Raw genomic sequence first — 26,687 nt, forward strand, 5'->3', positions numbered from 1 at the left:
CAGACTCTCTGTACACCCTCCCCGACACCTGAACCCAATCGATTTGCCCAATATTGAATCCGTTACTACCATGCAAGAGTATCAATTCAGTCGCTCAGGTGTACCCCCAACGCACCCACCAGTACCCAATGGATGAGCCATCAGAAAAGTCAGAAATTACCAGTAACCATCATAACATGTGACTTTCCATTCACTGCGCTGATGTATACACCAACTACGCCAAAGCCTAAACTATGTATGAGTGGCAGGAATATTCCTCAAGTTCCGATCTGAAAAGCCTCTTCCAATCTATGGGAATTATGTAAGATGGCAAAGAAACTCTGTCCCCCAAACACATGTGGATTCCTATCACCAAAATGTGTTGATTCCTGTCACGCAAACACGTGTGAACTCCTATCACCCTAACATGTGTGGATTCCTATCACCCAAACATGTGTGGATTCCTATCACCCAAACACGTGTGGATTCCTATCACCCAAACACGTGTGGATTACTATCACCCAAACACGTGTGGATTACTATCACCCACAAATGCAGGGATTCCTATCAACGAAACATGTGTGGATTCCTATCACCCAAACGTGTGGATTCCTGCCATGCAAACACGTGTGGATTCCTGCCACCCAAACATATGTGGATTCCTGCCACCCAAACATATGTGGATTCCTGCCACCCAAACATGTGTGGATTCCTATCATCCAAACACATGTGGGTTACTATAACCCAAAAATGCAGGGATTCCTATCAACAAAACACATGTGGATTCCTGTCACCCAAAAACATGTGGATTCCTAACAACGAAACAAGTGAGGATTCATGTCACCCAAACATGTGTGGATTCCTATCACCCAAAAAAGTGTGGATTCCTATCACCCAAAAACATGTGGATTTCTATCAACCAAAAGCGTCTAGATTCCTGTCAGCCAAACATGTGTGGATTCCTGTTACTCAAATACGTGCAGATTCCTATCACTCAAACATGTGGATTTCTATCATCCAAACAAGTGTGGATTCCTATCAACAAAACACGTGAGGAATCCACACGTTTGGGTGACAGGAATCCACACGTATTTTGTTGATAGAAATGCACACATTTGGATTCCTATCACCCCAGCGTGTGGATTCCAATCACCCAAACATGTGGATTTCTAACACCCAAACATGTGTTGATTCCTATCACCTAAAAACATGTGGATTCCTTTTACCCAAACATGTGTGGATTTCTATCACCCAAAAACGTGTAGAATCCTGTCAGCCAAACATGTGTGGATTCCTATCACCCAAACATGTGTGGATTCTTGTCACCCAAACATGTCCGCATTCCTATAACCCAAACACGTGGATTTCTATCACCCAAACACGTGTGGATTCCTGTCACCCAAACATGTGTGGATTCCTGTCACCCAAACATGTGTGGATTCCTATCACCTAAATATGTATGGATTCCTATCGCCCAAACGTGTGGATTCCTATCACCAGAAACATATTTGGATTCCTATCACCTAAACATGTGTGGATTCCTGTCACCCAAACATGTCCGCATTCCTATAACCCAAACACGTGGATTTCTATCACCCAAACACGTGTGGATTCCTGTCACCCAAACATGTGTGGATTCCTGTCACCCAAACATGTGTGGATTCCTGTCACCCAAACATGTGTGGATTCCTGTCACCCAAACATGTGTGGATTCCTATCACCTAAATATGTGTGGATTCCTATCGCCCAAACGTGTGGATTCCTATCACCAGAAACATATTTGGATTCCTATCACCTAAACATGTGTGGATTCCTGTCACCCAAACATGTGTGGATTCCAATCGCCTATACTTGTCGATTCCTATTACCCAAATATGTGTGGATTCCTATCATCCAACTATGTGTAGATTCTTATCACTAAACATGCACAGATTCCTGTCATCCAAACACGTGTGGATTCCTGTCACCCAAACAGGTGTGGGTTCCAGTCACCTAAACATGTGTGGATTCCTGTCACCCAAACGTGTGGATTCCTGTCACTGAAACATGTGGATTCCTATCATCCGAATTTGTGTAGATTCCTATCACTAAACATGTGTGGATTCCTGTCATCCAAACATGTGTGGATTCCTATCATCCAAACACGTGTGGATTCCTGTCATCCAAACATGTGTGGATTCCTGTCACCCAAACGTGTGGATTCCTGTCACCCAAACATGTGGATTCCTGTCACTGAAACATGTGGATTCCTGTCATCAAACATGTGTGGATTCCTGTCACCCAAACATGTGTGGATTCTTGTCACCCAAACGTGTGGATTCCTGTCATCAAACATGTGTGGATTCCTGTCATCCAAACATGTGTGGATTCCAGTCACCTAAACATGTGTGGATTCCTGTCACCCAAACGTGTGGATTTCTGTCACTGAAACGTGTGGATTCCTATCATCCAAATATGTGTAGATTCCTATCACTAAACATGCATAGATTCCTGTCATCCAAACACGTGTGGATTCCTGTCACCCAAACATGTGTGGATTCCAGTCACCCACACATGGGTGGATTCCTGTCATCCAAACATGGGCGGATTCCTGTCATCCAAACATGTGTGGATTCCTGTCATCCAAACATGTGTGGATTCCTGTCACCCAAACATGTGTGGATTCCTGTCACTGAAACATGTGGATTCCTGTCATCAAACATGTGTGGATTCCTGTCACCCAAACATGTGTGGATTCTTGTCACCCAAATGTGTGGATTCCTGTCATCAAACATGTGTGGATTCCTGTCATCCAAACACGTGTGGATTCCTGTCACCCAAACATTTGCGGATTCTTGTCACCCAAACGTGTGGATTCCTGTCATCAAACATTTGTGCATTCCTGTCATCCAAACATGTGTGGATTCCTGTCACCCTCCTAAGGAGGTGCTCAACATAGAGGAAACAGAAAGGAACATTTCCATCTCAAGCAGCCTCCAGAGCTCCACCTTAGAGGGTGGTACTCCAGGGGCCCTACATCGCTGCGGTATTGGCGTCACCACCTTACCCGCAGGAAGCTCTTGGCTGCAGCCCGGCACTGGTTGTAATATTGCAGGTATGTGGTGGTTTCCCACTGCCCATCTCTCTTCACGGCAAATGCCACCTTGTCGCTGTACTGCTGCACCGTCTGCCGGAACATCTGGAGTGTGGTCATGGGTGGCATGGCGGCCGCTCCCGTCTCGTCCATGCGCAGCCGGACAGCGCCATCACACTCTGTTGTCCAGTAGCTGTCGGCCGGGGCCAGCCTCACCTCTGTGCCTTCGTCCTCCTCGAGATCTACAGAGGTCATGTCTACTGCAAGAAGAAGGAAGGAAGAAGGGAGAGGTCTTAGTGGCAGAGCCCACCTGCAAGTGTATCTGAAGTAAGGCGCTCACAAGCGCAGCTCCCTCTTCAAACAAGTTGCTCTTTATCATCCGTTTTGTACATTTTTAGGGTCGTAGTTTTGTGTCTAAACTCCGCTGGTATTTCCAGATTAAAATCAGATATTAGTGTGATATTAAATGATTGGAAAGGAATCAATATGCTAATTTCACCAAATCAAAACTGGTAAGGACAGAAAAATTGGTGGACAAAAATGGTCCCCTTGGGTGCCATTTTGAAAAGCGAGTGCTCGGGCGGGGAATGTTTTCTGTACAGATTAGTCTGGAGTCACTCATTTTTCATGCAGTGCAGAACAGCAACCTAATTCTTTTGTCCTCAATTGTGCAAGGGGGAAGGCAGCCCTGGCACTTTAACCAGGCTTGTAATGCACAGCCTTGCACCATGGTGCACAAGTGAGGCTGCACACTCTTGTGTAGGATTTGCTCTGGAAACATAATTTCAGTCAAAATCATGGGTCTGGACAAACTCAGAAGACTCTCACGAATTAGATGTGTGTTGTGCACTGCAGCACAAATGGAATGTGTCCATTTTTAAAAGAAATAAACACATTTCCCCCTGTTTTGCAGCTTCAAGTAGGCATTTTTGAGGCTAAGCATGGTCTTGCTACCTTAGATTCAATGTTGCATCAAAACCTGCAGGTGTTTGCAGTGACCTGGCCCAGTAAGGCCCCCTAGAGGCAAAGTGATGCAAAGCAGTACAAAGTGTTTCTGTGCTGGGGAAATTGACACTTTTTCAAAGCAAAACACCTTGCACTTTTTACTAAATACCATGTGCTGCATTCTTTCGTTTTGTGTCTATATGGGCCAGTGCAAAACCTTGGTGAATATGGGCCAGGGAATGTAAGGCATACATTCATTGTTCTAGAAACCTTGGAGTTTGTTCTGCATGCATTGTATGTTATTTGAAAGTTATACAAAAATCCTAGAACTTCGAAATGTAGGTTTCTTCGTTCTTTATATTCACTCCTCACTGAAGGTAGCACTACAGCACACGCTAACGATAACTGTTAAAGAATATGGAAATATTTTGCAAAATATCACTCGTAGTAAGATAAATAAGGGTAAAGGGGCAAAACTGGTGTCATTTTCAGCTTGACTTTTAATTTTCTCATATAACCCATTTGTTCAACATTCAAACCCATTTTTGGGGAACCAAAACAGTCTGGTCTATACAGAGGCAATCCTATGCCTATTCCTAGAAACGTTCACAAGATTTAAAGTTTAATAATATTAAATTGTGTTTGTCAGCAATGTGTTTAAGCTAGGCCTGGGCGAAGTTTGCAAAGTGACATAAAAACTCAGCCACGCTTTTCGGAGTTCCGCAAGCGGCGGAGTGCATTAGGTCACGCCGTTAACGTGGATTTTTAGCGCTCGGTGTTTGTCTTCTGCTGGAAAATCAGTGCAAACGGCACCATGAGCAGCGCAAGAGGGCGCTGCTTCTTTCTGTCGTTTGAGTAGATGTTCTACTCGGGCGGCAGCTTCCTCAAAGTGAGCAGCAGGTTTCTCGACATGAGCGGTTGCGATCGAATAGTTTCTTATCTGTCAGTGTAGTTTTGCAGCTTGAAGATCTTTCTGGATTCACTATGCTGTGCATTATTCCGTGGTCTGGTGGTTGGGTCCGGATTCGTAGTCTTTCTTTTGTCTTTTTTGTAGCCCAGGTGGGCGTCGACGTCCCACCATTTGGTGCACCTCTCGTGACGTCGTCCTGCTTCCTGCGGAAGTCCCACCTCGGGGCGCCATCTTCGGATTCTTTTTTTTTTTTTTTAACCCTAGGCCATTTACCGTATTTCTTCTCAGTTTTATCCTTACTCACATTTCTTTTCAAAACTTATTTGTACTCCATTCTCTGTCTTACCCCCCTCTTCTCCATCCTCATCTTTCTGGTGGAGGTGGGAGGGTTCGCTAGTGAATCCAGAAAGATCTTCAAGCTGCAAAACTACACCGACAGGTAAGAAACTATTCGTTTTGTAGCGTGAATCTTTCTGGATTCATTATGCTGTTCATCGATTGTGTAGCGGTTTGTCACTTTTGTGGCGGCTGGGTGGAAGATGAGCATTGGTCGTTGAATATATGTTGAAGCACTTTTTGTCCTACTTGTGCTTCCTTGTTCATTTGTATATCCATGCAGTAGTGCTTAGTGAACGTGTGCACTGAAGCCCATGTTGCCACCAGGCATATGTCTTGAATGGGTGCGTTTGCCAGAAAAGCAATTGTTGCTCCTTTCTTCCTTGTGGAGTGGGCCCGTGCCCTTTCTGGTAGTTCTTGCCCTGCCTGTTTGTGGCAGAACTGTATCGTGAGTGCGATCCATCACGCGATGGTGCCCTTTGTTACTGGCCTACCCAGGAAGCTGGTTGCGAAGGACACAAAAAACTGCTTAGTTTTCCTGTGCTCCTTGGTTCTCTCGATGCAGTGCATCACCGCCCTTCTAGCGTCCAGAGTGTGCAGTGCCCTTTCTGCGCCTGTGGTAGGGTTCTGAAAGAAGCTTGGTATTTGTATTGTCTGGTTCATATGAAATGCTGACACCACCTTCGGCATGAAGTGTGGGTCCGTTCTCATTACGACTCTGTCCTTGTGTATCTGGATGTAGGGCTCTTGCAGCGTTAGCGCTTGCAGCTCGCTTACTCTGCGCAGCGAGGTTATTGCCACCAGAAAAGCTGTCTTCATTGTTAGCATTTGAAGGGAGGCCTTGTGAATGGGTTCAAAGGGCGCCTTCATAAGTTCCGTTAGGACTAAGTTGAGGTTCCACGCCAGCGGCGGCATCCTCTTTGGTGGCGCTATCCTTTTTGCCCCCTCCAGGAACCTCTATACAACTCTTGATGTAAAGAAACTTTCACCAGTCTCACCTCGTGTGTAGGCAACAATCGCTGCGAGGTGTACCCTTAGTGAGGATGAACATAGTTTAGCCTTTAGTAGGTGCGTGAGGTATCTTGGCACCGTTGATTCCCTTGTCATCTTATTTTGCAGTTTGTGTCTCCTGCACCAATGTGTGTACCTCTTCCATTTTTCCCCATAGCATTTCCTTGTCGTAGGTCTCCTTGCTTCCCGGAGCACTCTCATAGTGCTTTGAGGTAGCCTAAGGTGTGCAAACTCTATGTCTTCAGGAGCCATGCCGCTAGGCCGAGGCTCTCTGGCTCTGGGTGTAGAACCTCTCCATTCTGCATGGAGATGAAGTCCTTTCTTTTGTTGAACTTGTGTGGTGGTCCCTGTGCCATCTCCACTATTTGCGAGTACCAGGTCTGTCTTGCCCACTGTGGTGCTACTAGGATCAGAGTCATGGTGCTGGTCCTGCACTTGTTGAGTACCCTGTGTATCAGTGGTATTGGTGGAAAAGCGTAGGCAAATGTTTTTGACCAGCTTATCCATAGGGCATTCCCCTTGGATTGGTTTTCTGGTTGTCTGGATGCGAAGCTTTGGCATGTTGCATTCTGGTGTGTTACAAACAGGTCTATTTTCAGTGTACCCCACCTTCTGAATAGCCTTTGCGTTTCCTGTCCATTGAGTACCCACTCATGGGACGCCGAAGTCTGCCTGCTGAGCCAGTCTGCTTCCACATTGTCCTTCCCTGGAAGGTGTATGGCCAGCAGGTCTATTTTGAGGGGGATGGCCCATCTCCAAATCTCCTGCGCCAGGTTGGATAGGGGAAATAACTGTGTTCCTCCCTGCTTGTTGATGTAGAACATTGTTGTTGTATTGTCTGTTTGTATCAACACCTTCTGGCTGTACAGTTTTTTCTGGAAGGCTTTCAGGGCTAGGAATACGGTCTTCAACTCCAGGCAGTTGATGTGTCTGACCGCATCTGCTGGAGTCCACAGACTCCTCACTCTGAGCTTGTCCATCTGTGCTCCCCATCCTATGTGAGATGCGTCTGTGGTGATGGTCACCGTTGGGTTTGGTGGTGTCAAGGGCTTCCCTATAGTTATGTTCTCCCTGTTCCACCATTCTATCTCTTCTTGCACTGCGTGCGTTACAACCACTAGATACTCCCAACTTCCGCTTGCCTGTGACCATTGCTGTTGCAGCCATTCCTGCAAAGGCCTAATGTGTAGGCGTACATTGGGAACTAGGTGAATGCATGACGCCATCATCCCCATGATCTTGCTCGCTGTTCTCACTGTCACATCTCGCCCCTTCTGGTAGAGGCGCGTCTCCTTCAGCAGGGTCAGTGTTCTCTTGTCGCTGGGCATCACTGTTCTCTGTAAGGTGTTGATCTTTGCCCCCAGGAAGATCTTCACCTGTTCTGGTTCCATAGAGGATTTCCCCCAGTGTATTGAGAATCCCAGCTTCGTTAGTGTGTTCATGACCCGCTGTGCGTGTTCCTCGCACTTTTCGCGTGAACTTGCCTTTATTAGCCAGTCGTCGAGGTAAGGGTATACATGAATCCCTTCCCTCCGCAGGTACGCTGCCACTGCCGCCAGGCATTTTGTGAAAACCATTGGTGCGGACTTTAGCCCGAATGCCAAGGTTGTGAATTGGTAGTGTTCCTTGCCAATGGCGAACCTTAACAGACCTTTGTGCTGCCTGTTCATTGGGATGTGCAGGTAGGCATCTTTGAGATCCACGGTGGACATGAAATCTCCGTCTCTCATTTGCGGGAGTACCTCTTGTAGGGACGTCATTTTGAACTTGTGCGTCCTTATGTACTTGTTTAGGAACCGTAGATTCATGATGGGCCTTAGTGTTCCGTCCACCTTTGGTACGAGGAAGTAGTTTGAGTACACTCCCTTGTTCCTTTCTTTGAAAGGTACTGGCTCTATGGCCTCCTTTAGGAGTAGTTCTTGTGATTCTTCTACGAGTTGCACTAGCTCCTGTCCTGCGTGTTCCCTCCTCTTTGCTTTTCTGTTTGGTGGTTTCCTTTCCAACTCTATACAGTATCCGAACTGTATGATGTTCAGTATCCATTTGTCTGTTATCTTTTTCCATTCTTGAAGGAAACGTCTCAGTCTGCCGCCTACTAGTGTTGCATGTTCGTTGGCGTTTGGTCTGTGTAACCCTCTCGTCTTTGATCTTTTGTGCTCCACCCTCGGAGGGTTTTTGTGGGTGAGCACTCTTTCCCGTGTGAAGTCACTTTGAGGTGGGTTGGTCTCCCCCTCTGCATCTCTGGCCTCGTCTGTTCCCCCTGCTCCGAAAGGACTGGCCCCGAGGCTGGTATTGCCAGTGTTGTTTCTGCTGGGCCTGCTGCCCGTGATTGTCGCCCTGATGGGCCTGCTGGAATGTTTGGTGTGACGTTCCCGGCTGGTTTCCTCCTCTTCCGTAAGGTCTCCGTGTCGGGGTACCTCTTCTCATTGCTCTGAATTGCAGGGCCCCCATGGACCTTGCTGTTTCGTTCTCCTTTTTGAGCTGGGTGAGTTTTTCATCCACCGGTGCCCCGAACAGCGTCTCCCCGTTGAAAGGGGTGTTCAGGATGTTGTTCTGCACTTCTTGCTTGAAGCCTGAAATCCTGAGCCAGGCTTGCCTTCTTTCTGTTATTCCAATTGCCATCAGCCTACTTGATGTGTCTGCTCCATTCAACGCTGTTTTAAGGCAAGAGTTTGCTATATTCTTTCCTTCCTCCACTAGGTGCGCAGCTCTTTGTTGGTATTACTTGGGGAGGTGCTTCATCAGTTCCCCCATTTCTCGCCAGTGTTGGTACTGGTGCCTGTTCAGTAGGGCATTGGAATTCGCCATGCGCCAGTGCATTGCCGCGTTTCTCTCTATTTTTCTCCCCGTCAGGTCCATCCTCCTGCTTTCCTTGTCTGGAGGTGGTCCAGAGGTTGCTGGGACATTTGCCCTCTTCCTGGCAGTAGATGCAATGATTGAATCTGCTGTGACGGATCCTTTGATGTATGGAGGGTCCTGGGAGGAGTGTTTATATTTTTTCTCCGTCCTAGGTGTGATGGACCTGCATGTTGCTGGGTCCTTGAATGCCTCGTTCCCCTGGTTCATGACACTCTGGAGCATGGGGAGGAACTGGCTCCTAGTTTGGATGGGGAGCAGTGTCTCCAGTAAAAAGTCTGCTTTAGGCTTTTCTTCCTCCAGTTTAACACCAAAAGCTGCAGCCGTGCTTTTGACTACCATGTTGTAAGCCCCTATGTCATCTGGCGGCGAAGGCCTCGAAGGGTAAGTCTCCACAGGCTCTTCTGGATTTTCGGCATCGAGGTCCTGCCACTCCAGGTCCTGCGCCGTCGACGGCGCCGAGCCGTAGTTTGATTGTTGTTCCTCATATTCCTCACCCTCATAGTAAAGGTCTTCTTCTTCCTCTCCGGGAGTCTTCGACAGTTCTTCTGCGTCGAACTCCTCCTGTTCCTCGACCTCGACGATGATCGCCGGTGGTTTCGTTGGGATAGTGAATTTTTTCATCTTCTCGTCGAACTCCCTTTTCCTTTGAAGGATGCTCTCCATCTCTGCTTCAAGCCTCCTCTTTTTCTTCTCCATTTCGGAGGCGTGTTCGACGTCGAGCGCCGGTCTTTTTTCGACTGAGCTTGTGTCGACGCGACTTTATCTTTCGAAGTCGAACGCCCACTTTCTTGGCCTTGCTTCGACGACCTTTGCCTTTTGGCGGTCTTCGGCACCTGGGAGTCCTTCTCGAAGGCTCCGCCGGTCCTTTCGTCCTTGGATCCACTCGCGGTCGTCGAAATTTTCGGCGCCGGTGTTCCTTTCGAGGACTTTGACTCTGTTTTTTGAGAGTCTGACTCTGTTTTTCGGGGCCCTGTCGAGGGTTTAGTGCTCGACGACTCTCCTACATTGTCAGATGTTTTCTTATCGGTCTCTGCGACCGTGAAGTCATCAGGTCCTTCGGCGACGTGGTCTTCGTCGTCGGTGGAGAGGCCCAGTTCCTACAGTGTTGGGGCCTTCCCCTTGCCCTCCATGTTGTAGTTGGCTCTCCTCTGTCTCTCTCTTACCCGGAGCGTCTTCGGTGTGAAGGCTGAACAGGCGTTGCAGTCCTTGCTCTCGTGGTCAACTGGCAGGCAAAGGTTGCAGACCGGATGTTGGTCCTTCTGCGCGTATTTGTGGTGGCAGTTACGGCAGAATTTAAAAGGTGTTTTGTCCATTCCTGCGCTCAGTGTCCCTGAGTGCGCATTCACCGTTGGACGTCGAAGATCTCGAGGTTCTCCTCCTTCTTCGTCGTCCCGGCTTGTTGTTCTTCCTTTCTGTAGTCTTCCTCAACTTCTTCTTCGATGAAACTCGTGCTTTTTCTTCTTTCTTCACCAAAAAACTATGGAGCTTCACGGTGACGATCCAGACCCAACGGCGGAAAAAAGAATCTGAAGATGGCGCCCCGAGGTGGGACTTCCGCAGGAAGCAGGACGACGTCACGAGAGATGCACCAAATGGTGGGACGTCGACGCCCACCTGGGCTACAAAAAAGACAAAAGAAAGACTACGAATCCAGACCCAACCACCAGACCGCGGAATAATGCACAGCATAGTGAATCCAGAAAGATTCACGCTGCAAAAAGTCTGTGACCGCCTGAGTTGCAAAATCTCGCTGGGAGGTGGTTTAGCATTCAATTTTCCTCACTCATCAACTGAACATTTGTGACCGAGGACAAAACTCTGATCTGCGAGTGCGGAAAACTCTGCGAACTGAGCGACGCTCACTGCCCAGGCCTAGTTTCAGCACTTGCCCTTTTTCAGCTTTGGCCTTCATCAGGGCAGAAGATAATGCTACAGCTGACTAGATACCACTCAACGGATGTAGTCCAAAGGCTCAAGGATATATAGAAGGAGGGTCATCCTAACTGGCACGGTTTATTTTTGTTGAATAGAGAGGATACGTTCAACGCACAGAGAGCACCAGGATTTAGATTTCCAAAGACTTTCACCGTAAAGTGGTTTTAAACAAGTAATCAGAGTCCTCTTATGCAATTATATATCTTCGATCAAAGACCACGTGTTCTAAAAATTATTTATCAGAGTTACAAACATAAAACAAAGCAAAATATAATTTGGCAACACCTGGGAACGGAAACGGGGTGCATTGGTTCTTCCGGTTGTTGGCCGGTTTGCTGAAAATAAAAAAGGTTTTGCCATGAACCGGCTACTGGCCATAGCGACTCGCTGACGTAAGATGTGCAACTGATGCACATTCAAGATGTTGTTGCCCAGGCTTGTTGTTACCCATCGGCATAGTGGAATTGAGCCACTGGCTGGCAGTACTTGTCAGATTTGTATTAAGTGCCATGTCTCCTCCCAGGGACCTGCTGCTCTCTGTGTACATAGATCATGAGACAGAGCAGGTGAGTGTGGGAGAGGAGGGTAACAACAGGTTTACACATCAGAGCAGTAACCTGTGGAAAGCTCCCGTGGTTACCATCAGTCAGGAACGAGGGCTTTTCCCTAACAGACCAGACATCACCTAAGCTGCCCCTGTCCAGTCATCTATGTGTGCACAAGACAGAGAGCATGAGTAGGCTTGTGGACACCTCTACTAATGACTCTTTTTCTTTTCTTGCTATTAATAAGTTTATTCTGTTTTTAGTACTTTTTGTCTTCGGCATGATTATGGTAAGTGCCCATTCTGCTTTTACATATTGTGTGAGCCTTGTGCTGTTTTTTCACTCATGCAATTAGGTATCACACCTGTAGCGACCACCCGCGACCGACAATAAGTGGTACAATGGTGAACCCCAGAACGCTGACAGGAGCCGGCACCTTGGGACAGCAAGGGCACTTCTCCTGAAATGGAACGGACAGGACACATTGTAAAACACACAGAAGTGGGATCCACGTGGTCACCAGGGAGTCAAAAAGACATCTTTGTGAAATATATATGGCGGCGCAGAGGTAAATCAAAGAAATATTTAACATTTTCAAAATAATAATCTGAACCTCACAGAAACATCCCCACATCAGGACCAAGCAGCGCTGTGAGGAAGAGCAGCCTGGAGCGGAGAACTGAGACTCACAACAATCTGCAGATCTGCCAGCTGTGAGAAGGTGGCCGGATATATGCTGCCCACTAGTTCTAGTGGGCACCTTGTATCAGTCCAAACAACCCCTTATTGAGGATAGGTTAAAGACAACCTTTATTGAAAGCTATCCTAGTGGTAGCTATGGAGAGCAGCCTTCAGGCTAAGTCTTGAAGGAATGTAAAGTAGCTTGTTTTACCAGTCTAAAATCTCTTGAATGATCAAATGAAAAGACAACCACGCCAGGTATATATTCAAAATATATGTATTTAAGATAAAACACACAGCTCTAGTCTCTTTATGAGACTGGAATTCGAAGTACTTAGTTTACAGGTGAGCAAGCATCAGTAATAGCACAAATACACGTTTGGGTCCTAGGGGCGTACCAAACCATATACCAATAAAGTGGTATAAGAACCACGACTGGAATAGACACTAGGCCTATAGCATCGCTGGGACCCCAAGGAACCACCCAAGGTAGTGACACAGGGGACCCACGGGGACTGTATGCAGTGTGGAAACACAACCGCGGGTTCCCGTTATCTTCTATGGGCAATGTCGCGGTTGGAAATTTAAAGATTAGGGACACTTCTAATCGAGTCAGGACCAAACCCTTTTGGACTTAAGAAGTTCTAGGGCTAGCACCCACGGGAGCACCGGAGTACTCAAGTTACCTCACCCAGGGAAAGCCGGGTGCATAGATGTCTTTTGGTGTCAGGTCGCATCGTCGATTTCAATGGAAGCCTGCAAAGAACTGCTGCTGCAGTGAAGAGGAGAACTGTCCGAAGAGAACCAAGCCCGGATCTAGGAAGGAAGGAACCTGAAGGCAGAGGGTACAGAGTCTGGGTCACTTGCCAGTGGCCGAGGGCAGGATGGACCAATGCCCACAGATGTCGGATGCTTCAGGTGAATTGATGGGTGTCTTGACTCTTCAGCCACGAGATCCAGGAGGCGTCGAAGTCCACGAGCCGAATTCGAGCTGTCCCATGAAGTCTGCCGAGTGCTGCGGTGTCGGCGACCAGATTGGACCCAACAAGCCTTGGCAACGGCAAGTCACTGGAATTCAGAGAAAGGACTGCGGTGCAGACCAGCAAGGTGTGAGGGACTCACCCAGCAAGGGTAAGTCAGGGCACATCTGGAGCAACCAGGAAAGCCCAAGCAGAAAAGGAGTTGCCTTCGTGGGGACCTACTAGCCAACAGGCTAGCGATCGCAAAGGAGCCTCGAGCGGTCGCACTTGAAACTGGCCCACGGATCACTCAACCCATGAACTAATTAACATTATGTGGACCCAGTTTGCCAGCTTTTTATGCCCAATGGCCAGCCCCCGCTCAAGCTGCTGTAGTCGGGGTCACCCTCCACACTGCTAACAGCAGCATCTTGGAGAATCGGCAGGTCCTTGTGCCAGCTCCCCCTGCAACAGTTGTCTTGTCCAGCTTGCCTGCAGTCCGCAACCCTCTGCTGGCTGTCTACCTGCACCCATCTGTTTGTGTCTCCTCTGCTTGTTTCTTGCTCTGTTTTGCCTTCTGCTAATTTTTCTGGCCTCTGTTTTGCCCTTTTCTGCTTGTTTTTCCGCCCAATGTTTCGCCTTTCCTGCCCTCGGTTTTGCCTTTTCTGCTCGCTTGTTTTACTGCTCTCTGTTTTGCCTTTTTCAGCTCGTTTCTTACCTCTTCCCGCTGTTTCCCTCCTCCTGTCTTTTCCCTCCTCACGCCACCCAGGGCTGCGCCCTCCCCCCTGGACCTACTTAATAGAGGCCGAAGCAAAAACCCAATGAGCAGTTCCCCTATCCAGCTTGCCCACAGTCTGCTACCCTCTGCTACCTGTCTACCTGCTGCCCTCTGTTTGTGTCTCCTCTGCTCGTTTCTTGCTCTGTTTTGCCTTTTCTGCTTTTTTTCCTGCCCTCTGTTTCGCCTTTTTCTGCTTGTTTTTCTGCCCTCTTTTGCCCTCCATTTTGCCTTTTCTGCTAGTTTTTCTGCCCTCTGTTTTGCATTTACTGCATGTTTTTTGCCCTCTGTTTTGCCTTACTGCTCACCTGTTTTCTGCTCATTTTTCTTTCTTCTGTTTGGCCTTTTCTGCTTGTTTTTCTGCCCTCTTTTGCCCTCCATTTTGCCTTTTCTGCTAGTTTTTCTGCCCTCTGTTTTGCATTTACTGCATGTTTTTTGCCCTCTGTTTTGCCTTACTGCTCACCTGTTTTTCTGCTCATTTTTCTTTCTTCTGTTTGGCCTTTTCTGCTAGTTTTTCTGCCCTCTGTTTTGCCCTCCTCTGCTCGGTTTTGCCTTCTCTGCCCCCTGTTTTGCCTTTTTGTGCACATTTTTCCGCCCTCTGTTTTGCCTTTACTGCATGTTTTTTTGCCCTCTGTTTTGCCTTTCTGCTCACCTGTTTTTCTGCTCCTTTTTCTTTCTTCTGTTTTGCCTTTTCTGCTTGTTTTTCTGCCCTCTGTTTACATTCTTCTAGTGTGTTTTGCCTTTTCTGCTTGTTTTTCTGCCCTCTGTTTACATTCTTCTAGTGTGTTTTGCCTTTTCTGCTTGTTTATCTGCCCTCTGTTTACATTCTTCTAGTGTGTTTTGCCTTTTCTGCTTGTTTTTCTGCCCTCTGTTTACATTCTTCTAGTGTGTTTTGCCTTTTCTGCTTGTTTTTCTGCCCTCTGTTTACATTCTTCTAGTGTGTTTTGGCTTTACTGCATGTTTTTCTGCCCTCTGTTTACATTCTTCTAGTGTGTTTTGCCTTTTCTGCTTGTTTATCTGCCCTCTGTTTACATTCTTCTAGTGTGTTTTGGCTTTTCTGCTCCTTTTTCTGTCCTCCGTTTTGCCTTTTCTGCTCATTTCTTTCCTCTTCCCGCTGTTTCCTCAAGACTGTGGCTGAGATCTTGCAACCCAGCGCCCAGATACCCCGAGGTGACAGTGCCAGACTCTACAAATGCGGATTGATTGATCAATTGTATGAGAGTTTTAGCTTTGCAGAACTGTAGTAGTATATGATCATGTTTTTACATTTTGCTGGATTTGAACTATTGGTACGGCCCTCATTCCGAATATACATATATATTATATAAGAAAACGGAAAGGGGGTGCGGCTATTTGGGATCAAATGTTGTTTGAGGATACAGGGTATAAACCAAGCATGTCGTGAATAGCGATTGATCGTATGAAATAACTTTTACTCAAATCAATCTCTCTTTAGGTTTTTGGTGCCGGGCGATGCTTATGGCGAGGAACACTGCGGACTCAGGGATAAACCGCACGAAGCAGTAACACCACTGCGGAACCTCTGCTGTTGGATAACTGGCTACGCCAGCCCAACGTAGTGAGATGAATTTAGTGGATATGATGTACCAATATTCCGTGCTGACCCACGGGAGGGATCAGCATGTTCCACCTCTTTATCCCCAGAGATTGAACTCACTGAACCACGAATAGGGCCACTGGACCCTTTACTAATTTACCAATACATCAATCTCATTTTTTGAAACTATTTATTTTCCTTTTCTTCCCTTTGATATCCTTCGCCACTAAGCAAGATGATGGGCTCATAATCGTCCTACCTGTTCAACCCATACATAGATTACATGAGTAGTGTTAAATTAAACTCAAAACATAAGGGTAGACCATATTACCAGTTAAGGCCACAAGGCACTATGGGAAATGAATTTATTTTTACAGAGCAAAATGTATTAATATATTGGTGCATGTATAAGTGCGGCTTTATCTTCCTGATTCATGGATATTTTCACTCTTGCCAGGCCCCTACATTAGTCTAAAGTAATCTTCACTCCCAATAACCATGTCAAGATGAGGTCTGTATAGGGCCAGAGAGTAGGGGGTAGCCATCTTGAGCCATAGCTATCGCCTGGGACAAGAGCTTTAAATCCCTCCGCTGTACGGCCCATGTCAAAGTTAGAGGAAGAGGCCGAAGAATTATTTGGAGCTTCGGTTGTACCAAGCGGCTCTCATTCCATACAAGGAAGACCTCAGGCAGTCATTGTAAAAATCATGGTCTGAGGTTTGGCTTCTGCATAAGCTCTTGAAAGACCCAGGGACAGATTTCTTAGGGAGTTGCGATGTCCTGGCATTGCGCAAGGCAGTGCATTCCTTGATTCGGATTTACAAAGCCATGCAGGGGGCAATTTGTGCTGCCTTGTGCGGCTGTGTAAAGAAACGTAATGCAATGCCTCAGTTTGCCCTGCGTTGCGTTACATGTCGAGCTGGGAGGTTGCCATGAGTGGAGCATGGGTGTTCCCGTGCATCCACCTAAGGATTTGGCAGAATTCCAGATTTACCGAAATTTGTAAATCAGGAATTGCTTCGAACGGTATGCCTCCCAGATGATGGTGCAACTAAGAGAATCTTTTTTTTCTCCTCCCTATTTCATTTCTCTATGCGTGGTGCATTCTGCAGCACATGTGGAAAGAGGAATATGTCTCTTTAGAATGTTTTTGTGCAGGAATTTGCCCCTTCCTACGCAAAACAATCCTGCCAGTAATGCAGGCACCCTTGCAATGGGTAGCTGGGCAGCTCACAGTGCACCAGCACAAGGAGAAAGTCAAAATGATCCGTAAGTTTGTAAATACGGAGCCTTTCTCCTCTCTCCATTTCACGCACACAGCACAGTAAGGGAACTAGCTGCCCCGTGTTGCTTGAAACAATAGTAAATTTGCCCCACACTCTCTCCGGCTAAACCGGGCTTCTTGTCCTCACTGGACACACAGGCCTAATCCTGTCTGGCAAGCCCATGGGTAATGTATAGGACAGCTCTGCAAAGCAGGACAAGCGACACCACCAGCCTGCCCTCGGCATCTGTAAGTGACGAGAGGCGGAGTCCTGTGGTCTGCTTCAAGGGAGTCATAGCCCTGACCCTCAAACTTCTGAATCTCTTGCATCTTGGTCCATAAGACCCATCACTGCCAGTCCTTCAAGCAACCCCAAAGGCTGCCCTCCAACTCTGGTCTGGTCTTCCATCAGACTTGAAGGGGCCGCTCCACCGCCTGCACTAATCCTACACTGCGCCGTGCCCTGAAGGTGCAGCCAAGCTGGGCTTATGTATTGCACCAGCTCATGAGTACCAAACGTATGCCACTGATTACAGCCTTGTGGTGCTTTATAAATCATAGGAATGAATGGACTTGAACTGTCCTTTGCACACATCCTTTTATCTGAACATTCCACGGAGTACGCTCACACCTGAAGCACACTTCTGTGCAAGGATCGGCCTGCGTTATACAGACAGTCCCTACAGGTGATGTGTGATGAGCACTTCCGTGCAAGGAAGGGTCTCTATTATACTATCCTTGCAGGTAGTGGGTGAGGCGTACTTCCGTGCAAGGAACAGCCTTTATTAAACAGTGCCTGCAGTTGATGGGTGATGCGTACTTTCGTGCAAGGAATGGCCTGCATTATACAGTGTCTGCAGGTGAAGCGCACTTACGTTCAAGGAATGGCATGCATTATACAGTCCCTGCAGGTGATGCCGCTTCTGTGCAAGAAATGGCCTGCATTATACAGTCCCTGCAGGTGATGCCGCTTCCGTGCAAGGAATGGCCTGCATTATACAGTCCCTGCAGGTGATGCCGCTTCCGTGCAAGGAATGGCCTGCAATATACAGTCCCTGCAGGTAATGCGCACTTACGTGCAAGCAATGGCATGCATTATACAGTGTCTGCAGGTGAAGCGCACTTACGTTCAAGGAATGGCATGCATTATACAGTCCCTGCAGGTGATGCCGCTTCTGTGCAAGAAATGGCCTGCATTATACAGTCCCTGCAGGTGATGCCGCTTCCGTGCAAGGAATGGCCTGCATTATACAGTCCCTGCAGGTGATGCCGCTTCCGTGCAAGGAATGGCCTGCAATATACAGTCCCTGCAGGTAATGCGCACTTTCGTGCAAGGAATGGCCTGCATTATACAGTCCCTGCAGGTGATGCGCACTTACGTGCAAGGAATGGCCTGTATTATACAGTCCCTGCAGGTGATGCGCACTTTCGTGCAAGGAATGGCCTGCATTATACAGTCCCTGCAGGTGATGCGCACTTACGTGCAAGGAATGGCATGCATTATACAGTCCCTGCAGGTGATGCGCACTTACGTGCAAGGAATGGCCTGTATTATACAGTCCCTGCAGGTGATGCCGCTTCCGTGCAAGAAATGGCCTGCATTATACAGTCCCTGCAGGTGATGCCGCTTCCGTGCAAGGAATGGCCTGCATTATACAGTCCCTGCAGGGGATGCCGCTTCCGTGCAAGGAATGGCCTGCAATATACAGTCCCTGCAGGTAATGCGCACTTACGTGCAAGCAATGGCATGCATTATACAGTGTCTGCAGGTGAAGCGCACTTACGTTCAAGGAATGGCATGCATTATACAGTCCCTGCAGGTGATGCCGCTTCTGTGCAAGAAGTGGCCTGCATTATACAGTCCCTGCAGGTGATGCCGCTTCCGTGCAAGGAATGGCCTGCATTATACAGTCCCTGCAGGTGATGCCGCTTCCGTGCAAGGAATGGCCTGCAATATACAGTCCCTGCAGGTAATGCGCACTTTCGTGCAAGGAATGGCCTGCATTATACAGTCCCTGCAGGTGATGCGCACTTACGTGCAAGGAATGGCCTGCATTATACAGCCCCTGCAGGTGATGCGCACTTACGTGCAAGCAATGGATGAATTTAGTGGATATGATGTACTAATATTTTGTGCTGACCCACAGGAGGGATCAGCATGTTCCACCTCTTTATTCCCAGAGATTGAACTAACTGAACCACTAATAGGGCCACTGGACCCTTTACTAATTTACCAATTCATCAATCTCATTTTTTGAAACTATTTATTTTCCTTTTCTTCCCTTTGATATCCTTCGCCACTAAGCAAGATGATGGGCTCATAATCGTTCTACCTGTTCAACCCATACATAGATTACATGAGCAGTGTTAAATTAAACTCAAAACATAAGGGTAGACCATATTACCAGTTAAGGCCACAAGGCACTATGGGAAATGAATTTATTTTTCAAGGAATGGCATGCATTATACAGTCCCTGCAGGTGATGCGCACTTACGTTCAAGGAATGGCCTGCATTATACAGTCCCTGCAGGTGATGCGCACCTACGTGCAAGGAATGGCATGCATTATACAGTCCCTCCAGGTGATGCGCACTTACGTGCAAGGAATGGCCTGCATTATACAGCCCCTGCAGGTGATGCGCACTTACGTGCAAGGAATGGCATGCATTATACAGTCCCTGCAGGTGAAGCGCACTTACGTGGAAGGAATGGCCTGTATTATACAGTCCCTGCAGGTGATGCGCACTTTCGTGCAAGGAATGGCCTGCATTATACAGTCCCTGCAGGTGATGCGCACATACGTGCAAGGAATGGCATGCATTATACAGTCCCTGCAGGTGAAGCGCACTTACGTTCAAGGAATGGCATGCATTATACAGTGTCTGCAGGTGAAGCGCACTTACGTTCAAGGAATGGCATGCATTATACAGTCCCTGCAGGTGATGCCGCTTCCGTGCAAGGAATGGCCTGCATTATACAGTCCCTGCAGGTGATGCTGCTTCCGTGCAAGGAATAGCCTGCAATATACAGTCCCTGCAGAAAATGCGCACTTTCGTGCAAGGAATGGCCTGCATTATACAGTCCCTGCAGGTGATGCGCACTTACGTGCAAGGAATGGCCTGCATTATACAGTCCCTGCAGGTGATGCGCACTTTCGTGCAAGGAATGGCCTGTATTATACAGTCCCTGCAGGTGATGCGCACTTACGTGCAAGGAATGGCCTGTATCATACAGTCCCTGCAGGTGATGCGCACTTACGTGCAAGGAATGGCATGCATTATGCAGTGTCTGCAGGTGATGCGCACTTACGTGCAAGGAATTGCCTGCATTTTACAGTGTCTGCAGGTGAAGCGTACTTACGTTCAAGGAATGGCATGCATTATACAGTCCCTGCAGGTGATGCCGCTTCCGTGCAAGAAATGGCCTGCATTATACAGTCCCTGCTGGTGATGCCGCTTCCGTGCAAGGAATGGCCTGCATTATACAGTCCCTGCAGGTGATGCCGCTTCCGTGCAAGGAATGGCCTGCATTATACAGTCCCTGCAGGTGATGCGCACTTTCGTGCAAGGAATGGCCTGCAATATACAGCCCCTGCAGGTGATGTGCACTTTCGTGCAAGGAATGGCCTGCATTATACAGTCCCTGCAGGTGATGCGTACTTTCGTGCAAGGAATGGCCTGCATTATACAGTCCCTGCAGGTGATGCGCACTTACGTGCAAGGAATGGCCTGTATTATACAGTCCCTGCAGGTGATGCGCACTTTCGTGCAAGGAATGGCCTGCATTATACAGTCCCTGCAGGTGATGCGCACTTACGTGCAAGGAATGGCATGCATTATACAGTGTCTGCAGGTGATGCGCACTTACGTGCAAGGAATTGCCTGCATTATACAGTGTCTGCAGGTGAAGCGCACTTACGTTCAAGGAATGGCATGCATTATACAGTCCTTCCAGGTGATGCGCACTTACGTGCAAGGAATGGCCTGCATTATACAGCCCCTGCAGGTGATGCGCACTTACGTGCAAGGAATGGCATGCATTATACAGTCCCTGCAGGTGAAGCGCACTTACGTGCAAGGAATGGCCTGTATTATACAGTCCCTGCAGGTGATGCGCACTTTCGTGCAAGGAATGGCCTGCATTATACAGTCCCTGCAGGTGATGCGCACTTACGTGCAAGGAATGGCATGCATTATACAGTGTCTGCAGGTGATGCGCACTTACGTGCAAGGAATTGCCTGCATTATACAGTCCCTGCAGGTGAAGCGCACTTACGTGCAAGGAATGGCATGCATTATACAGTCCCTGCAGGTGATGCGCACTTACATGCAAGGAATGGCCTGCATTATACAGTGTCTGCAGGTGATGAGTGATTGGCAGTTCCCTGCATGAAGACTGGACAGTCAGGGCCTGAGGCCTGTGTGTGTGTCTCGAGCACCTCCCGGCACCGAGCTAAAGGCTGCCAGGCAGGGGCAGACTAGGATAGAAAGTAGGCCCCAGCAGCAAAGGAATGGTGTAGGTGTTTTACAAGGTTTGGGAGACAGTGTGCATTTGAGCTTGCGGCAGACAATGTTTCTGGTAATATCAGAGAAATCTGCAGTAAAAAACAGCCCACCAGACACAGAACAGGGCCACAAACAGCCCAAGAATGTCCCACACACTGACCTGTCAGGCCAACTCTTCTGGCACTGCCTGGTTCCCTATATAGGCCAGTCCGTCCCTGGCCAGGTCCTGCCCTTGAGATGAGCATCTGCTCCCGGGCGTCTCTCACACACTTACTGTGTCAAGGGCTTGAGTGAGTCCTCCTGGCACAGGGGTGCCCGGGCCTGGTAACATTTAACCGTGATAAACACATGTTTTTAGGTTGGGGCAGAAAGGCAACTACATTAATACTGCACAATGTACACAAACACTCTGCATTGAGGATTTGTAAATGCAAGCAATTCATTTGTACATTCTGCACAGTAGGCAGCAGCAGGTACTCTTGACCCCAATCCATGGTAAGCTAGACCTACAGACATCCCCCTGCGCCCCCTTCTAGGTCAGCCACTACCTTTTTATGCTCTGGCTTGACAACGCAGCTGTTGCCCGACAATTATGTGACCATCACTAGAGAGGGGCCTTAGCTCCGCCCTCACATTGGGAGCCAGGAGAATATATTTTGATTGGGCAGAAGTTGAATGCTTCCCTGAAAAAGTGCTTGGCATCCACACAGCTGTGATCATTTTTGTGTTTAAGCTGAATCTTTTAGGGACAGACACAAAAGACATTGGAATGTATTAAAGTATCTTGGATAAATAGGCAATGTATGTTTTTTTCCTCCGGCAGAAGCACAGATGTGAGGAGAGCAGAACCTTTTGACCTACACCAATATAATTCTACAGATCTTTGTGGGCTTACTGCTTTTCATTGGTTTGTTACGGTGTCCTTTAAAAATCCTTGCTTGCTAGTGGTCAATCTTTCCTATTTGTTCCTCCTTTTCAGCCCAGGGAGCATGGCCACAGTACTTGTATCTTCCACTTGTCTCATTGTAGCATCTGTTTAGGGACCATGTTTCCCTTTCTCCAAGAGCATTTGACTAGATCGAGGTTTCCCTGCTTGCGTTACTGTTTGCCTGCGCTCCGACTTCTGTTCACGTAAACAGGGCAGTAATTCTTGTTATCTGCTCACATTTGCTGTGCATTCAAATACGGTAATCAAATGCCAGACGCAAGGTAACTTTCTTTCTCCGACTTTAAATTGAATTTCCCCGTCCCCCAAACCCCTCCGGCTTTGCTGCTTGCCTTTGTTTCCTGTTGGTGTTTGTCTGACCCCCCCGAATGGCCGATGTGTGCCCCTTTAACAAACCTTGTGCTCCGCTGTGCTTTTAACTCTGCCCCTTTAATTTCCTTATTGTCGTTTCCAGAAAAGACCAGGTGGTGTGCTCCAATCAGAGCTGCTGTGACAGGGGTGTCACGCTGATTGGCGAGTGCTTTAAATACTAGTTACAGAAGTTTAGAGTAATTTTTTTCGGCATGGGACATTAAAGTAATTTACACAAAATTACACAATGTTAAGCCACCCCCACAGTCATACTAACTAGAGCCATGTGGCGTAAGGAAAGTTGAGGGGGCCCCCCTGCACAGTACACGGAGGGGCCCCGCTCCGGATTTAACATAGCTGCCAAGGTTTCAGATTGCTATGTGTGACATTTTCATAATTTCAGTGTAGTGACATTTCCACAAATATGAGTGACACTTTCTCGCAAGAAAATCAAGCAATGAACACAAGGGAAACATATAAATATCAGAAATGACGCCCATTAAAGTGCAGCTGCTGTTTCAGATTGGTGATCTGTGACATTTTCATAGATTCAATGGATTTATGAGAGACGTTCAGTGACTACATGTGTGACACTTAAAGTGACACTTTCTTGCAACCAAAATCACACAATGAAGTCTATGAAAACAGAGACATATCAGAAAAACACACTCATTTGTGCAACATGAAAGTCACACTCTGCAGGAGGTGCTTTGAAAGCTATTTTTTTAATTTCTAAATAATCATCACCCTCCACCCCAACCTCAGCTCCAGGTGAGGCTGAACCACAAGTAACAAAGGCAGCAACCCACTGAACTATCCACATACAGTACAGGTCTGTAATATGCTGGTAGACTTTAACAGCAGGCGTATTAACCCTCTGCGCTACTTTATGGTCAGAGTGAAAACTATCAGGAGAGAACAGTGTGACCTCTGTCCAGTGGGACCTTAAATCGCCCGATTTATATGTGACTTTCACTTAGCAAGTCTCTTGGTGTTGTGAAAATAAAACCTGCGGCTTCGGACGGTCAAGCAAAGATATTAAACGCTCTGAACTAATAAATCAGCAAAACAAGGGCTCGTTTAATGAGACAAAACTCCCGCCTTAGGTGGCCCTGTATTTCCAGCACAGACAACGTTAGGGCGCCATTTGCACGGCGCTGGGGTCCCCTCCCCATTCTCGGAACGAATATTGTAAATGGCAGGAGTACATTATATTAAATGTGACTTCCTAAGTCTCTTGATTGGATGATGCACCGAGAGGAGCTGCTGAGGGACCCTGGAGGTGGCCTGTCTCTTCTTCAGGGTCAGAGGGAGCCGCGCCGCCTCAGCCTGTGCCACCTGCTCCCTATGCGACTCATCCTGGGAGTGGTGAGCCCGGGGCACAAGGGAGGCTCTGCCCGGGCAGGGCACAGCAACAGCCACGGCGAGTTCAGGAGGAGGTGACCAGCCATGCAGCAGAACAGCGAGCCATCTCCTGGGTGCTGCTTGGGGCCCGGCAGGCGGGCAGGAAGTGAACTTCCTGCTGCAGCCTGGGCCCGCCGGGCGCGGCTCTGAGTCCTGCCCAACCAACAGCGTGTCCACGTGGGACCCGGCGCGAGCCGCGATCATTCTGCAGCAGCGCTGCACTGACTTCACTGGCAGCGACGGCATACAGCGCTATGTGTGACTGTGAGCAGGCGGCATGACGCGCTCCTAAAAGTAAACTCCAGTTGGAAGACAAGAAGCTGAGCCCCCCTCAAGCCTGTCGCCCCCAAGTTAGGAGCTTTGTAGTCGCGGAGGGGCTAAATAGAAACCCCGCGGGGGGTGCGGGGGCTGCGTTTATCTATCTCACTCACATGGCGGGGTTTCGCCGCAGTATTTTCTTCAACACTGGTTTCCAGCCACTTGATTATGAGCAGCCTGTGATGACGGCCTTCGAAATGTTATACCACAGGGACATCTTGTGGTGAAAGGAAGAAAGCACACAATGTAGTACATCACATGCAATTGAACAGTCTGACAAAAACTGCAACGAGGGCAATGTGGAGCTTCTAACGCACGTCACTAGTCGGAAAAGGCAAAGAAAAGAGGCTGTGCCTGAACAATTAAAAGTCAAAAATTGCGATCTAGGCGGAAATATGCTTGCTCAATAGAAATGATCAAAATTATTCATGGGGCTACTATTGTTGCTGGAGAACAGGGTGAATGTGTCTCTAATGGCATCTTCTGTAACATAATTCACTCTCCCTTGATGCATAACTAAGGCTCCCGGTTTTCCATTTTTACGGATTTTTTGACAGATAAATACAGGCAGAAAACTGTGTTTTCTGTCTGCATTTTTTTTTAAAAGTAGATTAATACAGAAAATGTGCTTATTTTAAGTGACTCTTCGTGCATTATAGCCCAACAGCTGAGCAAATAGACAGCATGAGAAATTAAAAAACAGGATCACATTTCTTTAAATAACTGCACGTGTCAACATACATTTGTGGTATAATGCTAATATTTGCCAGTGGATGGACAGTTATGTAATATTTGGCAGCTTAAATAGCTAAAACATGACAGACATCAAAGTACGAGTGTGCGTCTATCATTTAAATAAAAATGAAAATGTATACTTTTACGACTACATTTACACGCAAAACACAAAATAAATATGGATAAATACAGATAAAATGGGCAAAAAAATAAATACCATAAAACCGGGATCCCTATGCATAACTAATGCGCTTTGAGCCTCACAAGGGCAGGAGAGCGCTATATAAAGAAAATACAATACAGTTAATCAGTAAACGCTGCAGCATAATTTGGCCCTCCATCACTCCAATGACCCGGATTACTTATACCACACTGATGGCATGTTTCATTTTAGCACACAACAGCCAGGAGAATGTGGAAAACCTCACAGATTTCTGCAGCGCGTGCTGGAACCACTAAGCCATATGCATGTCAGTGAGCCCGAACTCACTTTGTGGGCTTCCCCCGCACTGTGCATTATGAACCCATCTCCCATCGTCAACTGCGCGGTGTAAACAGTTTACTGGAAGTATCGGCAACCATGCAATTGATACTGACGAGCATAATAGCTATTATTCCCATTAGTGTTGTTATTATTACTAGTGACGTCATTAAGTTCGACATATGACATTGTAAAACAGCGAGTATGTCTGTGACCATAAGAAGGCCTCTTTTAAGTCTGCCTAACTCTGGCGTAACTTGTAGTATCATCATCCACCCTAATTATGCAATTCTGCGGCTTTGCTGTTTCCCACATAGATATGGTTTTGCCACATAATCCATTATCTGCTTCCTAATTAGCAGATTTTAACAAAATACAATGTTTGCTCCTATCTCCATCTAGGATGTTTTGTCACGCAGTGGAAGTCCCTTAGCAAAGACAGACTGGTCACGTTTTAGTTGCTTATTGGGTGTTTGGGTGCTAAACTGTTACTAGTGTGGGTGAAAACCTTTCCTCAGTGAGTTTGTAGCATGTAAAAATAACATAATGCAACATGCTATCGCAAAATGTGCATTTCACCACATAATTTGCCTTTTTCTTGCCACATATTTTAGCCCTCCCTTGTTACATAACTCCAGTGGCCCTGTGCATGATGTAAAATAGAACATATTTATCTGTACAAGTTGTGTGATGCCATGACATGTCTGACGTTCTCTGGCATCATGTTATAAGCCGGGTCCAATGCTAATTTTTCTCAAATGTTTATTCAAATGTTTTGAGTAATGTTTCCGGTTTCAGTTTCACTCCAGAAAGAGATGGATAAATGTGTTGGGTATAAAACTCAACCTATCAAAGTAGCAATGAGTGCAGACGTCAGAATGCTGATCACATTTTTCTTTCTATTGAAATGTACTAGACTGAACATTTAGGGTGTTCACTTCACTAAAATAGCTGTTTTGCATAAAAATAAGTGAAAAATCAGTGCCGTCCAACAGAGGGTCTCTATAGAATTATAGGTGTGTACGTAATTTCCATTGGAAATAAATTATTTTGAGCTGTGCTATTGTTCCAGAAGTAGACGTGGGTCTCCTTCACTAGGTGAGATGAGCAACCAGCG

General features: G+C 47.3%; 1 protein-coding gene across 4 annotated transcripts in view; it reads right to left on the reverse strand.

The window, feature by feature from the left end:
* The window catches only part of LOC146863669 (long-chain-fatty-acid--CoA ligase ACSBG2-like), a 632,294-nt gene that overhangs the window by 172,644 nt on the left and 432,963 nt on the right, over positions 1-26,687 (reverse strand). For all 4 annotated transcript variants that reach the window (XM_085627773.1, XM_085627776.1, XM_085627780.1 and 1 more), the window contains one exon: positions 3,026-3,312. In XM_085627773.1, the coding sequence (XP_085483899.1) occupies positions 3,026-3,312 (287 nt within the window). The remainder of the gene's footprint in view (positions 1-3,025; positions 3,313-26,687) is intronic.

The sequence above is a fragment of the Triturus cristatus genome, chromosome 2_1 (genome assembly GCF_964204655.1).
Source record: "Triturus cristatus chromosome 2_1, aTriCri1.1, whole genome shotgun sequence".
NCBI classification, from domain to species: domain Eukaryota; kingdom Metazoa; phylum Chordata; class Amphibia; order Caudata; family Salamandridae; genus Triturus; species Triturus cristatus.